This window comes from Aristolochia californica, unplaced genomic scaffold (assembly GCF_029961685.1).
Source record: "Aristolochia californica isolate CCGP_79_NKW_82.1479 unplaced genomic scaffold, dmAriCali1.0.hap1 SCAF_2, whole genome shotgun sequence".
Lineage (NCBI taxonomy): Eukaryota > Viridiplantae > Streptophyta > Magnoliopsida > Piperales > Aristolochiaceae > Aristolochia > Aristolochia californica.
Window position 1 is genome coordinate 48,233,534 of NW_027181881.1, and position 15,904 is coordinate 48,249,437.

At 39.0% G+C, this 15,904-nt stretch overlaps 2 protein-coding genes and 1 non-coding gene across 3 annotated transcripts; 2 read left to right on the forward strand and 1 right to left on the reverse strand.

The window, feature by feature from the left end:
- Positions 1-853: 853 nt before the first annotated feature.
- Positions 854-7,700, reverse strand: LOC137955996 (uncharacterized). The gene is made up of 4 exons (XM_068803267.1): positions 7,300-7,700; positions 4,790-4,895; positions 1,379-1,527; positions 854-1,281 (listed from the first exon to the last, which is right to left on the reverse strand). Exons 1-4 carry the CDS (start codon positions 7,438-7,440, stop codon positions 1,186-1,188), a joined length of 492 nt encoding a protein of 163 aa, XP_068659368.1. The 5' UTR covers positions 7,441-7,700; the 3' UTR covers positions 854-1,185.
- Positions 7,701-7,855: 155 nt separating this feature from the next.
- LOC137957403 (U4 spliceosomal RNA) lies at positions 7,856-8,008 on the forward strand. The gene has a single exon (XR_011113371.1). It is a non-coding gene; the product is annotated as a U4 spliceosomal RNA (small nuclear RNA).
- Positions 8,009-8,453: 445 nt separating this feature from the next.
- Positions 8,454-14,848, forward strand: LOC137955218 (uncharacterized protein At5g49945-like). Its single transcript, XM_068802083.1, has 5 exons — positions 8,454-9,315; positions 11,904-11,962; positions 12,015-12,069; positions 13,994-14,224; positions 14,317-14,848. The coding sequence occupies exons 1-5, from the start codon at positions 8,482-8,484 to the stop codon at positions 14,545-14,547; spliced, it is 1,410 nt and encodes a 469-aa protein (XP_068658184.1). The 5' UTR covers positions 8,454-8,481; the 3' UTR covers positions 14,548-14,848.
- The last annotated feature ends 1,056 nt before the right edge of the window (positions 14,849-15,904 follow it).

Sequence of the window (15,904 nt, forward strand, 5' to 3'; positions counted from 1 at the left end):
GAATTGTTGAAGCTGAAAGGATTTTCAGACTTAAAAAAGTATTTGAATTAAAAAAAAATCGACCGTTGGCTTTAATTTAAACGTAAAACGGGCAAGTTCGAAAAGTTGCTCGAGCACGTATACCGGTGGTGGGCCCACTCCGGATTTCACTTCAGAAACCAATACCGGCTGAAGTTTTCTGAGGGCTGGTCACTGAAGTAGGACCCATCTCAATTAATGAGTTTGATTGGTCACCATGCCGAAAAGTGTCCAAGTATAAACCTTTAAATTTCATATTTTAATATAGTAATATTCATAGATACTTATATAATTAAGATATAATTGATTATTTGACCTTTCATTTACTATAAATAATATAGAAAGTAAAATTTTAATAATTACTTTATGTTTTAGAATTTCATATCAAATATGAAAAGAAAATTTATTTCAACTTTTAACTCTGCTGGCACATAGACTTCCCCATTATGTGCACTTTTGGTGATAGGTGTAGTAACCCACTCTTTGAGCTAAAAACACGGGTTTAGTGGTTTAGTGGTTTCATATAGAGCTGTCTATTAGGACTTCGGTTCCTAGCCCCTGGGTCCGGGAATAAACTAGTACAGTGTTGCAGCATTCATTAGTTGATTTGGCATTAACAGCTTCGAATTCCAGGGACAAATAAACTTAATTTTAAAAGGAGAGAGAAAAATAGCCACATTGGTAACACATAACAACATCGATTTAAAATTCAAAAAAAAAAATTCAGCTCTGTTTCGTTAGTCACTGAGATTGCCCAGCACTTGGGATGATTAAAAACTTTGACGGTCGTGATCAATTGTTGCAATTAGAACAACTATTCGAAGGACAGCAACAATAAAAAAGCACAAAATGCAAAAATTTTGCGTCAACCAATTATAAGAAATTGAAGAAGAATTCAACAACGCTGACACGAAATGCACCAATTCTTGATCATGATAATCGAGATCCAATCCTGTTGAGAAAGAAATTCCTTGGCCCATGATTTCAACTTTTTTTTTCATTGCCAAGGAGCTGACGGTTGCAAAAGATTTGAAGTAGGAGTTACGAGGCTATTCTCATCCAGGCTACTTGCTATTTTTGGTCAACGAGAAAAACAAGCTCGGGGACGGAAAAAAGAGGAACGGTCATCTCCAAAAACAAGGTCGTCTGATCAAGTTAGCCTGAGAATTAGTCTAGCTTGCCACGGGAAATCCTGGCTCGGTGTCTTAACTCCGCCTTCTTCCATCTGACTATAAGGTAGCACAGAGAAATAAGGGAGTTTACCTGAACAGGGGAAGAGAGAAGTAGAGAGAAATTAGAGCTAAAGATCAACATATATGACGAGAAAGAGACAAAAGGTAGAGTAGCTGTGGTTACTAACCAGATTTATGATAGATATAAGGATAAGTGGGCCAGACCAAAGTACAGAGAAAAAAAGTCCATGAGGGTCAAAATAATTTTGCCCTGCAAAGCTTCTCCAATTCTTTGCAAGCAGAGTATTGATGTTCTCAGCGAGATATACACCAGTCACTGAACAGCAGAGACAGGATTATCAGGACTATAAGATTATCAAGATTGTCATTTGATGTTGCTTCATACACAAACAAAAAAAAATACTCGCTAATAAGGAACTTATAATAATGCACCTTGTTGCGCAAAGGGGACTTTTTTGTTAAACTTATTTTACAAGTTTTCTTGGCGTTTTTATAAAATAAACTGGAACTGTCAACCCTCTCAGTCACTCTCCACTACACTGTTCGGCAGTTCAGGGATGGCAGCAGGGCAGGTTAGATGAAAGTTGTCCCTGCCAGGACCATGGGGAGACAATCAGGTGGGAGACCATCTCCCTAACGGGTGGGGTGGGGACAGGATCTAGTAGAAATCCCTGCAGGCGATGGGGCAGCCCCCTCTCTCTGCTGTTGTAGAGAGGGATGAAGAAGGAGGGAGTCCTTCTTCCGCACCTTGCAATTGCTTTTGCAGAGAGGGCGAGAGAGCAAAACGAAAGAGGGAGAAAGGAGATGAGCTTCCCCCCTCCTTGTGGGAGACAAAATGGAAGGGGCAAAAACAATGGTAAAAATTTCAACCCAATCACAGGCCCAATGGGCACAGCATGACAGGGCCATGGCTAAAATTTCAACCCATAATGGGAAGGAGTGGGGACAAGTGAAAACCTGCCCCAAACACCCCCAAACTCCCTAGGACAGTTGATCAAGGTAGCACCCATCCCATCAAGTCAGACCTAAACACAATTTTGGCCTCTTTGGAACCTGTGCGGAAGATTTTGTACTTTTCCGTCAATGCATCTAATCATCAGCCCTGGATATCTTGATGACCTGTCCTCATTTGGAGAATATTGATGGAGTCATTTGCATAATTGAACTGGAGAAGAGAAGACATGGATTATTGACCTGTCCTCAGATGTCTTCTGCGGAACACAAATCTCAAATTCTGGCTGATCCTTTTACAGATGGTACAAGCAGCCTCAGCAGGTCACTGCTCTAACAGTATTTCCTTCTGCTTCTCTAAAAGGAACTAAATCATTACCATTAGCGTAAGACATTTTGTGAGCTAATTCTATATTTAGGCTGCACTGGAGTAGTAGGAACCATCTGAATGGTTGTCTCCATCTACATCAGCAGCTATCAAGTTTTCTGAAATTCCACGTGAACAATTCAACAAATTTTCATAAAAAAAAAAAAAAAACAATTCAACAAAGTAAATAATGGCTCCTTCACTTTGGCAATTGATTGTAAAGGGCTAGGAATGAGATTAATTCTCATCTCCACATTGCAACCAAGAAAAAGCTAGAGGGAAATGGCAACGATTTTATAATAAATTTCAGCTTTAGAGACATGATATTGCTTACTGAAGGCAACTTCTACTATTGCCAGATCTTGTCTGATTCACAAAGCACATAATGTCCTTCTTTCTTCACGAACTTTTTGAGCCTATATAGCTGGCATGTTACACAGCTCTACCCCAGATCATTCCCATGGTTTCAACTGTATCAACATGTACTCTTGGTCATTTGGGACTCCGGGAAGTTGTGCATATGTTAAGAAGAACAATCCAAATTCGCCACTTTCGGTGTGCTGCAGAACCTATTCACTGTCTGATGAAATGCTCGAGCCACTTCCACTGTGCAGAGAAGAATCTCCACTGCTAAACACTAAAAGAGCCACAGTGGGCCATGTAGTAACTCATTGACAACTTCAACTGTTTTTCTGTCATCGGAAGTACTTCCAATACATGCCAAAGTTTCTGCAAGTCAGCTTCAGAAGTATGTGTTCGAAGGAAATTTCCTCCGGCTGAGGAATTTTGGAGGAATTTCCTGATTGGCATCTACCAGTGAATAACAAAATGAGATTTGCAAGTTGAGTTATTTGCATGGGATCACCTGATCTCATCGGCTCCCTAGACATCCTAACCATATTTGAAGTGTCAGAAGATGAAGTAAAATCACATAAAATTCCATTGTTCATAAAATGGTGACATTGTGATACATTTAGCAAGGGAACTCAGCTGGTCTAGAATCTTTACAAAGTTTCACACAGACTGTTAGTTTTGCTAGCTCCAATGCAGCCAGATCAAACTTGAAATGTTCTTCTACACAAATCCTCAATTTTAGTTATGATGAATCGGGGGAACAGCAGCATTATTTTTTTAATGCTAACGGGATCTTTAATATAACTAAACCAATCCTCTTTGCTGCATTCACTTCTCTGGCATCTTTACATCTACAACTGAAAAAGATATAAATTGCCAGCAAAACCCACAAGGTTTTTTTTTTTATCCTAAGAAAGACAATTCAAGCAGCAGCAAAAATTATAGCAGTTGAGGTTCCACAAGTTTCACAGGGTCCACTGAAGACATAGAGAGATGCAATTTTGCTTTTTCTGAAGTGACAATTAAAGGAGACTGTGCCATAACATTTTGTCCAACTACTTTGTCAAATTATATTGGTAAAATATGCCATTTAGACTCGGACAATCTGATTATAGAGCTAAGTCTCTCCTAACATATTTGGACTCTGAGAGATTCAACTCCTTTAGCCAACAACAATGGATGGTTTTCTTCCATCTCACAATGTTTGAATTGATTTTCTGAATTTTGGGCTGCTAGGTCAGCAGCAAGTAGTTCCACAGCTACAATGATTTCAGCCAGGAATTCCATCTCTTCATCTGCAAAGATAGATGTACTAGCACTAGATGCATCCATTTGAGTGTTGATTAGAATCAAGCTACGACTACCTATGCACCTCTCACACCATTTTCAACCACCCTAAAAGGCTTCAGTGCTTCTAGTGTACTTAGTTTTTGTCCTATTTTAATCTTCAACTCTTTCTGAAACTTTGAGTTATAATATATTATGTTCACTGCATGTCTGCATCCTCTTCCGAACAGTTCTAGGAATGAACATTAAAAAAAAAAAAAGGTTCCAGGAACGTGGACCAACGTGAGAGCCAATTCTTTGTTCTTACTATCCATACCATTTAGCCTCACCAGCAATTTCATCACTCTATCAAGGTTTAATCTAGCATTGACGAATATCTCACTGTTTGCTGGCCACGAAACCTCACCTTCAATTCCAACTGCACTAGATTTCTTGTAAGATATAAGCATATACTTTTCCTTGCAGTACTATCCCATTCAGAATCAATAACAAGTCGCTCCTGCCTGCCGATATACTTACGTAATTTCACACTCAATGGAACACATTAATCAAATTCCCAAAAGTGACCAGTGAGATTTCACATGTATACAAGCAACATGAGAAGAAAAGGGAACCTTACATGCCATGAGAAACATGCATATTTGAAAGTTGATGTTCCTCCTGGTAATGAGAACCACTAGAAGCAACACCACATGAAATGACATTAACCCAATCAACCAGGGCTCCTGTAGAAGCAACAATGATGAACAGTGGGAAGTACTAGAAAGGATAAATGCTAACAAACTAGTAAAATTGACAAGTATAGTTCACTCAAAAGAGAGTAAAATTAAACACTTGGAAGTCAATTCCTGAGAGATACTTCAAAACAAAAGCACCTATACCAACAAAAAATTTAGGGGTAGGCAAAAGGTGAGAGAGAAAGAGAGCAGCAGGTACCTTGTACTTTAATTTACGAAGTTAAAAGAGAAACAGAAATGTTGGAAAAACAAATTTAGAAATAATTTTTAACCGCAACACAATTTATTGAGTATCAGTAAGCACTATTCCAGTACAAAACATGCCATAAGATTGCAGTAATATAATAGGGAACAACCCACAATGAAATTTCAAGAAATTTAATCATCATGCAAAAAGGACATCATCTCTATTTTCTTCTTCTCCTCTCAGCGACTTTTTTTACCTTTCCTTAACTTTGGTTAATAGTGCAGTCTATGATTCTTTTTCTTGAGAAAGATAAATGAAAATATGGCAGGAATTAGGCAACCTAAGCTTTTATTCAACAATCCAGTAACAACAATGGGAATCTGGAAGGAATCATAAAGAGCACACCCAATAGATGGGGCTCTTTCTTTATTCACAGATAGGGCAAGATAGATGCAACCAGAACATTAAGTTCCCCCTTCCATACTGGTTCTGTTAGAGAGTAGTCTCACATAGATCAATGAGTAAATTGGGTTTGTTAGTTGCAAAAGATATGTACTAACATGCCTAGCAATGTTGGGATAGACCTTAGCCCAAATTTAACATGTTCCAAAGAAGATGGCAAATAAATGGAAGAATTAATTCAGTGTTACCTAGGTTTGTTGCCCCAAATTTGTTTGTGCCTGGCCATGTAAGTCCCCAAATAGTGAGTCTTAACTTGAAAAACTATTGGCTGCTGAGCTCCCTTTTCATCTGATTCTCCCTCTAGCCGAAGGAAGGGCAGGCATCCAGCTCATAGAAGGCAGGAATCTTGATCAACTCTTCTAGCCCAAGCTCTAGCTGAAGCTGTTTGTTCCACTTCACTTCAAACTTTTCACTAAAATTTTCTATTAAGTAGATTTTCTTCATGTTGGAGTGAATGTCAGTTTAGACGATTTAAGGAAAGCAAACACTGATGAATTGGTCTTTCAGCTTGATCAATCAGAGAGAAAATCTCTTAGGAGAAACTTTTCTTTTAGAGAGTTACACGAACACAGAAAGTCAAGCCCTTCTGATCTTTGTAAAGATCAGGAAGAAAATCAATTCTTTTCATGCCAGTTAGTAGGCTTCTTGATAAGGTAGCAACTTCGGGAATTGACTCCAGTTTCCATCTCTCTCAATACAGGCCTGCCACTTTTTTGGGCGGCTTTATTGACTGGGCAATGCTCTAAAGTTTTTTGGTACCAGGTGGTTTGGTGTACTAGGCAAAGGTTAGCTTGGGTGCTTTGTTCCCATTTGCAGGTAATATCAAATTAACTGAGATCCAATCTTCATAGCATTGAAGCCCCTTGGCCCTGACACATACATTAGAGAGTAGCCTCCAGACTATCACCCAAAGTCCCCCTGCTTTGGATTCCATGGTGCCAGGTAATTTTCATGACAAGACAGATACATTCTCTTTTAGCACATTTTACTAAGAATCAATCGAATAGTTTAAAGGATTAGATCAGAAAATAAACCATACTAAGTAATTAACTCCGACCATATACTGATCTTAAAGCTGAGAGTGGTCATAATCCTCTACGCTTGTCAGTCCATCAGTCTGTAATTTTACGGAAGGTCATGGATCTATGGGTAACGTACTCACATGCAAAAGTTCCAATCAGTTTATCAAAGTTTTCGACAATGTAACCTGAACATAAATTTAGCCACAAGACTCTGCATTGCATAATGCATAACAGAGAAAAGAACATTTAAGGAACAAGGCCAAAGAGATGGCTTCCGCTAACGAAGATCCAAACCGAACAGGAACATGCATATAAACTACCCAGAATCGAGTGCTTAGGGCTGCAGACAATAGCCACGACGAGAATTCGAGGTACACCAAAAGAAACAGAAACAATGCACGCATCTACTGAAGTGTGCTACTAAACAAGTAGAAACTAAATCTGGTCAGACGTGGCAATATGATAACAAGTAGATATTTTAAATTGTGAATTTCACCGACCAGATCATGTCTAGCAGTTGTACAACCATCGGCCCATGGCCACACAACATCTAGTGAGATTCCCAAACAGAAAGTTTTCATAGTAGTTGCTGCCTCTTAAGAGCAAAGATCTGCTTCTTTCACAATACCTTGGCGGTCAAAGGCATTTGATTTTCCATTTGTTTTCTTCCTAAAAGTCGAAGAGTATAATGCAACTATGAAACGTGCTGTTTAATACCTACCTTCCAGTCGATGGCATGAAAGAAGCCGATAAAGTTATCGTAAGCAGGTTGAAGCCCGGCACGAAATTCGGCACTGAGTTTCTCTAACAGATCGGCCATTTGGTCAATATGATCATTCATTGCAGCATACAGATCTTCCATGCCGGTGCAGAGCAACTCAAATTCTGAAGAAAAAAGGAAAGGAAATAGTAGAAAATAGTTGACGCCAGGACGGAGTGAGAGTCTTGATTCCGACCCTTGCTCTTTATCTGTACGCAGAGCTGGCTTGCGTCCGTGCTAATGAATACAGATTACGAGGTTGAAGAAGCCGCATGCATTTTTCTTGGCGATTCGAGAAGCCGACCTGGGTCGAAGAAATTGAGGAAATCAAGGGAATGCAGAATTGCAGATTTCTTCGTCAGAAATTTTAACCATCACGTTTAGGTAAGAAAAATGATCGGTAACCGGAGGCTGGATTGCATGGTGAGAAACCAGTTTAGTCCCACATGGGCAGAGCAGGCAAGAGTGCCGTGAGATTGTTGACAATAAAATGTTAAGCGAGGGTACGAGGATTCCCATCTTTGCGCTTGGGGCAATGACGCAGCTAGTGAGGTTATAACCGAGGCGCGTCAATTGCTGGTTGAAAACTATTTCCAAACCCCCTCCTTGGCCTGGGTTTGACCCAGGCCATCGAGAATTTCTGGAAGGGCTCCCTATCAAGGGTAAAGCCCTGCAAATGTATCTCAAATGTGGTCCTGTTTAAATACCGCCTTTGGTGTTTAAGATGTTCTATAAATAGATGGGAGAAATTGGTTAGTAATTAATTTTTTCTCCATTTTTGCATTATGATTTAGATTTATATTTACCATGGCCGATAGCCAATTAGAATGCACCATTAATCACATAAAACTTTTGCCTGAAATATTTAAGTACGAAACATAAATGAAATCTTGATTCCTTTAGGATACTAACAAAAAATATCGGGGTCACTAGGCCAGCTTTTGATGGGTACACGTTCTACTGATTGAGCCTGGCACCGGCTAACTGACTATGCGGTTGGATCGTATCGATCTCAGGGCGGCGTTTTAGCAGGCTATCGGTGATTGATTCATCCGTGACTATAACTAATCTTCCTATGGCTCCTCAAAAGACTGCTGTCTCCCTGTTCAGCTCGAGCCTCACACACTCTCAGAAGTATCAGCCATGGCGAACGTTAGGTGGTGCTCCCGGCTCTGTCATCTCTTGACCCACGGCGAGACTCTGTGGTACTGCCTCGCGGTCGTCTCCGTCATCTCCCTCCTCGGCCAGGAGCTTTCCCGCTGCTCCGTGCTCGCCGCTGACTTCGAAGGCTTCGGCGACGAAGCGGATGGGGATTTGCCGTCTGATTCCGACCATGCTAATGATCTGCCTTACGTTGCTCCTGTTCCTCCTCCCAGGATCACGCAGTCCGACTTCGAGACAGATCGCGGGCCTCCGGAGCAGCCTCTGCATGCCGATCCCACCCCGAAGCCCTCCTCTCCTCCCGCCACCGCCACCTTCGAGTATTGGAACGAAGACGAATTCGAAGGCCTACCCACTGAGTTAGCTCCTCAAAACCCTACTGATCATGAAATTGTTGCAGGCCCCCCGGCATCCGAAGCTGCTGTTAAGCCCTCCGTTAAACCACAGCTGGGCCCTCGTTCTTACACCGTCGAGATCGTTTGCATCAGTTTCCTAATTGCATTTGTCTTCAATTATTTTACTGGAAAGCGGGAAAATGAGAACATAGCAATCGCATGGGCAACGCAGTTTGCGACTAAAGACTCCATTTTCGAGAAAAATTTCAGTCTGTTGGGAACCGAGGACGGACAAGACACGCCGTTATTGCTGAAAGAAGGGCAAAACGTTTTTAAATTTTATGCGAGTGGAAGAAGGTTCTGTCAAGGATTGTTGGCCACGATGGAACTTAAGAGTAGGCACGATTTGATTTCGAGAATTTACAATGCTATTATACCGTGTAAAGATGAGATTACTTTTGAGGTTTATATGAATGATGATGCCACCTGATATAAAAATATCAAATTTATTTGCTCCAGCATTTTTTGTCTGATAACTCATGTGTTTATTTCTTTAGCGTTAAGGCACAGGGGGATATTATTGTATTTTTTTACTTTTAGTTGTCATCAAGATCGGGAGGAGACGTTGATTGCTTGAATCTATTGACATGATTCCTCCTCTTTGACACAGTACTTGCTAGTCTTTGCTGACTATTCCTATTATCTTCCTCTTCAGATTGCGAGAATGATGAGTAACAGAGAAAAGTTTATCTTTGTAAAAGTGAAAACAGCTAAAAGAATTTTTTTTTTATCTTCATCTTCCTATTTACAGCAGATATTATAAATTTTTCACTATGCTTGTTCTGTTTCTTTCCTTTATCTTCACCTATTTTGATCATTAATTGTCATTATAACTACTGTCAAACATGTGGTCTTTCTGAACTTTGTGGTCATCTCTGTTGCATGGTGACCTGATCATTTCAGGTACTGATATGAACCCATTTTTATGGGTAGTGTTGTTACCATCAATCACTATATCATCTCTACCAGTTCCTAGTTGCCAGTTTAGGTGCGCATTTCTGGTTAATGCAAGGGGGGTTTGTTCCACATAGCCTTGTATGCTGTTTAGTAACTTCTTTCTCAAGAAGCAGCAACTCATTTCTCAAATACCGATTGCTCTAATATATGAAGGATTTGTTTTAGAAACAATAGCCATCAGCTAATGCTTAAAAAAATCCGTAAGTTCTCTCCCCCACCCCCCCCTCCAAAAAAAAAAAAAAAAAAACGTGTGATAGATTTTCAGGAATCTGTATTTATGCGTTTATCTAATGATGAAGAAGTGTAAATGACAACAATAAGGTTGAAGGAGAGTGTAAATGAGATATCAATGCATTTCCTCTTCTTTTGGAACCTATGAACTTTTTTTCTTTTTTGAGAAATGAGATGCTTTAGTAAAAGGCACAAGGCCAAAGGAGATTACAATGCCTGAGAAGGAGAGTTTCTCACAATGAGGGATTGATGAAAGACTCCTACTCTGGCCAGCGAATCAGCCCAAACATTTTCTGAACATAGAGCATGATTCCAGGAGATTACAATAAACGCAAGGTCCATAATTTCAAAGAAAAGGTGGTGCAAGTGCCAAGGGGGAGAGGATTGCTTAGTACATCATTTAATTACAGATAGGGAGTCACCCTCCACAACAAGATTACCTTAGAAATGCTCTCTGAAAAGTCTGAGACCTTGAGCGAGAGCAGTTAATTCAGGAACCTATGAGCATGAAGTTTTATTAAAGAAAGATTGAGAAATTGCCTGTGTTTTTCTCCCTGATGATGGTTGGTGGTCCACATTCTGCTGTCTGTGCTAGATGGTGCCCCTAAATAAGCTTCTTATTTTAAGTCATCTTACACTGAAAATTCTAAAGAAGTCTAAATTTGAAATTTAAAGGATTGAAATTTTTTGACAAAATTTTAAAGGATCAATATAATTAGAAAGGATTGAAAAACCTAATGTTCTCTCTGATTTTATGAGCTAGAGATCTAGATAATTTAAGTATAAGTCATTGCAGTTATATATGAATTTTATCAAATGCTTTTTACTTTTAATCAACCTCCCTCTAATCAGCCTACTATGAACTCCTGGGACATGTGTGATTCCTCTAAATCTCTTTGGATCTCATTCTTGAGAGTTTGCTGGTACATTTTTCTTGAATGTTGATTAGACATGCACTCACCCCATTTATCCCTCGGTGAGACTTGAACCCAATAACCCCCCCGCCCCCTTGTGACCATTGAGCCGAAGGCCCAAGTTAAGTACCTTTTGTTATGGGAGTTTTTCTTCTCTCTCATGTCTATCATCATGTTCTTATCAAAGCTGATTTATGATACATTTTTGGCCTCATCCATTGCCAAATATAACACCTTATGGAAAAATTTCTAACTTAAGGAATCTTCAGATTGATATAAGTGTCACCTTGTTTCTTGGAGATAATAATGCCATCTGATGAGTTCTGCTGGAATTTATATGGGGTGAGAGGATGGTTGTTGGACTCCAAATAAAGAGTGGCAATCATAATCCACATTCTTTCCTTTTGGCTCCTGTTTAGGTGTCTAGCTGTCACGCGGTTAGCGCAGACCCGGAGGTCAATGTTTGATCTGGTACATGGGCTGGAGATGCTTTGTTGGCTGAAACCTATCTGAATTTATTCAGATTAGTTGAAACCTCGTTGTCACACCACCGGGACAATAAATGCACTATAAGCCGCATTTCGTGAGAGATCTCATGAATGAACAAGCTGTTTAGGGTGCCTTTTCTGCTCAATCTTGACTTAAAGCATATTAGTGCTGTGGGAAATGGTAAATCTCTGGTCCACATTAGGCCCCTTTGCTGTTGCCTCTTTTGACATCATATTATTCTTGCTCCACACGTGTAGCTCACCACAGAAGACGATGGCTGAAACAATTCTAGATGAAAGAACCTTGCTGTGGGTCACTTGAAATGGCAAGGAGTGCCGCTCGATAACTCCATACACCGGCTTTGTCCCAAAAGGATAGGTGGATTTGTAATTGAGCATTAATTGACTTTTCTTCATAGGTTGTGATTGCATTTCCACTCTTCCACCGAGTGACTCATTGTAGTGGTGAACCCCCTAGGTGAGTCTCCTTTAGTAATGTCTCCTGGAAACCTTACCGTGTCTTTGAATAGATTCAAGGCATCAGGCATAGCTTCTCAATGTTATTGTCTTGCACCCTCTGATCAGGTAATGTTGGGTTTTCTCTGTTTCTGGGACCGAAGTCTTGTCATGGATTTTGTGTTCCTTGTAATTCTTGTTACTTTTTATTCTTATCTTATAGTTGTTAAAACTTTGCTTTTGATGGTCTGTCCACTGCTCACATTTGACTAAAATTCACTAGCTCCAATTCACTAGGTGTCCATCAACTTATGCCTGTAATTACCTGAGAAATAATTTAAGTGAATGTGATTTCCTCTGAGCAATTTGAAAACTATCCACCTTTTAACGTTATAATTGGGCATTCATTATACTTTAATCAACACGTAATCAGTTAAAAGTAGAATTAAAATTAAGATATTAATCTTTTTCTTCTTTCTCTCAAAGTTAAAAGAAAATGTTACAAGTGGAATTGCTCATTGATAGGTCAGTGTGTTTTTCATCTTAGAGGGAGCAGATTCTCTATTCTAGAAAGGTTTGTAGAAAGGTTCCTTGTTTGTTTGTGCTCTATCTAATTTTCTGTTTTTGGTGTAAGTAGTTTTTATCACTTTAATATCCAAACTACTATATTTTAGCTTTAAGTATTTTCCATGTCCTTTCCTTATTGGAATGTGTTTCTACATGTCCTTAAATTGGTGGATTTACTTTCCTAGAGTAAATTATTCATTTTTACTAATTTTAAAAAATAATTCTATTTACAATTCTTTTTCCTTTTAGCATTAAGGAAGAGAGAGATGCTTTTCTTTTGGGCCCAATCAAAGAAGCAACTGCAACAATTGTTGTTGCCTATTCTGTGCATAGCCTTAATATGATGGTCTTAATAATTAACATTTATTTTCTTGCTTAATTTAGGTCCATTCTTATGTTTTTATATTTTATTTTTGATTTTTTGAAATTAAGCTTATGGTTTGTAAAGCTTTGTCCAATAGTGAATGGTTGTAATTATGCCATTACAAAGCTTTGCTATGTACATTGCATCAGTAAGCTTTAAAGGCCAAAAGTGGTGGGTTCATCACACATGAAGGTAATGGCTCAAAAGAAATACATAAAACTGTGTTCTGGACTTATTCATTGGTGAAAATACTTTCTAATGGTCTTTTATAGATTTCCTGAAGACCAGAGGGAAGTATCAAATTCTGAGAAATGAAAAATAGCAGATCCATTGGAACGCTGAGTAGTAAACTTTTCCTATGACCATAAAAAAACATTTGTTATGAAACTAAAACTGCCAAAGGGAAAAATGGGACTATAAGTGAGTAACCCTATCAGTATTTTACTTAGTGGTAATGTCCTTGTGCAAATGGGTGGATTTTTTACTCTGCGTTGAATGGTCTAAAAAACAAAGCTAAACAATTGTAGGGGTGCTTTTCATATGATCAGTAGTGGGTGGTAAATTTTTGAGAGGTGAAGTGTGCTAGAAAAGGAAATCAGAGTGAGAAAAAAAGAGAATCTCAGAGGAATCCAGTAGAATTGGTGTCAGGTGCCTGTCAAAAAATAATAAAATGAAAAAAAAAAAAAGGTTTGCAGATTGGTTACTAGCAAGTTTAGGGTTTAGGCTTTAATGCTATAAGTGGAGAAGTAAGAGACATCTACTATCCAATGGTTAGAAGTGATACGGTTAGGTAAAGATCAATATTCAAAGAGATTCTAAGTTGTTCCTTTTCAAAAAAAAGGTAAAGATCAATATTCAAAGAGATTCTGCTTCTATATGATTTTAATAGGCTTGTCTTACTTTATTGTGCATTTCTGCTTCTATCTCATCTGATTTCTCTTTGACCAAATGATTGAAGGGTTAACTAGACAAAAGAAGATCCATTTTAGTAAAAATGATGACTTCTTACTTATTTGTTACATTTTCCCAAATGCTGACAAAAGAAAGGACTTCATTCATATTTGTAGGACACCTAGATTAGATTCTTTAATTGAATTGGTTTCTTGCAGCCTAGTGTAGCAGGTTGTGATTCAAATCTGGATTTTGCAGGTTTTTGGAGATAAAGCTTTTGAAAAATATGGGAAGGGTTTCATTTCACTGCATGTCTCCGATCAACATGCAGGGTCACACAAGAAGATGCTGTTGTTCAAGTTTGCTCTTCCCTCTGCAAATAACATGGCAAACATGACGAGATTGGTGGCTCTTGTACCATACTACATTGATTTGGTTGGTAGATATAAACTTAGTCAACAGGTAGCGTTTTCTTTTATTATTATTATTTTCCTTGACAAGCTAATATACTTGCTGTTGGATAACTGATACTCATTTTACCGATGATCCTACAGGCACGCTCTAAAACAGAGGCAATCCGATCAAAATTTGCTCAGGTGGTGTTTAAAGAGCTTCAACTTGCAAGGCAGGAAGCTCTTCAGCAGAAGAAGGCAGAAAGGCGGAAGATCATAGAGGAGACTGAGGCTAAGCTGAGTGCTGAGGTACTTCGCAAGAAAGAAGAGAAAGACAGAGCTAGACAGATGAAGAAAGCCATGCCAAAAGTTAAGATGAGCCGTGCTCGTTAAGGTTAGAAAAGTAAGTACATTTATCATCAGCTGTTTAGGAGTTCTAAGAGGAGCTCTTTTTTTGGTAGCGTTGAATTTGGCCCTTTTCTTAAGCTTAATTAGATAGAATACATCTTCTATACCCTGACAAACTGTACTTTATCCTTACTGGAATCTGTACTGGAAACAGATCTGTTAAACTCATCGGCATCATTAGAAAGCCTTCAGCCGAAGATTTGGGAAATTATATCAACTCATCCTTCCAGCGTTCACCGCGCATTCCGACTGGGTCAATAAAGCTAAAAACTAAAGAAAAGGAAAGCAGTTCCTATCCTTTCCACCTACCCGAATGATTTCCCAGAAAGATTTGGTAATAATAACCAGAAGAACAAATTCCACTTTGACAGAGAGAACCTGGCATCTCGGCCGGTTTGAAATGGTCATGTTCAGATTGCTTGAAATCGTCTGTAGCCCTCTTTAAGACCAGCAATGACTGCACTTTCTTTGCTTCTTCGTCTTGTTCCTCCATTATCCAGAACAACTCTTCCATGGGAATAGGTCCCCGATGAAAAAGTCACTTTCTTCCAAAGAATCAAACAAGTGCACCAAAGGTGGCTGCTTCTTCTTCGACTTCGGTTTCTCACGTAACAGGTTCCGTCTCGATCTCAACAAGCCCGTGTTGACCCAGTCTTGATTCTCATCTTCTCGGCTAACCAACGGAGGTAGCGTATGAACATGGTAACGACTAACTGAAGGATTCTGTGTTGGAAACGCAGCCCTGGGTCTCAAATATTGTCCGAGGAGAAGCCAAACAAAGACGATTTACCCAATGAAGTATTCATTGATACCCAATGCGTTTCGATTTTGGAGAAACGAATCTTGGAAAAGGCTTCGTTTCATGGTGGAGGTGAGAAAAGGAGAACCCAGTTTGATGTTCATATTGGACTTGACTCGGACTTCATCAACAAATCCAATGATCACCTGGTTAACGACCGTCATTAGATAGCTCTTAACATCATTTTTTACTGAGACTGAAACATGGGTCAAGAAATTAGGGATACCTGTGTGGAGCTGATTTCAGGTTTATGTGGGCAAGTAACCCACATTTGATGAAATCATTTGAAGAAAAGTTTAACTTAATAGAACACAATTAACAGTCAAACTGGAAATTATGAGGTGGACTCATAACTCCTCGAAATGAATTTAGTTTAAATTTCATCCATTAGAAGAACTACATTTTTCTATGGACAAAATTGACAACTCTGTCAGAAAGAAAAGATCTTCAGTGAAATCAGAAAGAGCTCTAATCTGTAAAATATATATGGATCGAATAAAAAAAGTCACAAGGAGATGTTATTAAGCATTAACATGATAAAGA

Excerpts from the sequence above, each read along its gene's own strand:
- LOC137955996 (XM_068803267.1), bottom strand. The coding sequence starts at position 7,440 with ATGGAAGATCTGTATGCTGCAATGAATGATCATATTGACCAAATGGCC. Across the intron at positions 1,528-4,789 it reads ATGCATGTTTCTCATGGCAT|TGACTGGTGTATATCTCGCT; the intron begins GTAAGGTTCCCT and ends TCTGCTGTTCAG. Across the intron at positions 1,282-1,378 it reads TTATATCTATCATAAATCTG|GTAAACTCCCTTATTTCTCT; the intron begins GTTAGTAACCAC and ends TCCCCTGTTCAG.
- LOC137955218 (XM_068802083.1), top strand. The coding sequence starts at position 8,482 with ATGGCGAACGTTAGGTGGTGCTCCCGGCTCTGTCATCTCTTGACCCAC. Across the intron at positions 9,316-11,903 it reads AGGTTTATATGAATGATGAT|GTTGTGATTGCATTTCCACT; the intron begins GCCACCTGATAT and ends TTTTCTTCATAG. Across the intron at positions 12,070-13,993 it reads GTCTTGCACCCTCTGATCAG|GTTGTGATTCAAATCTGGAT; the intron begins GTAATGTTGGGT and ends CTAGTGTAGCAG.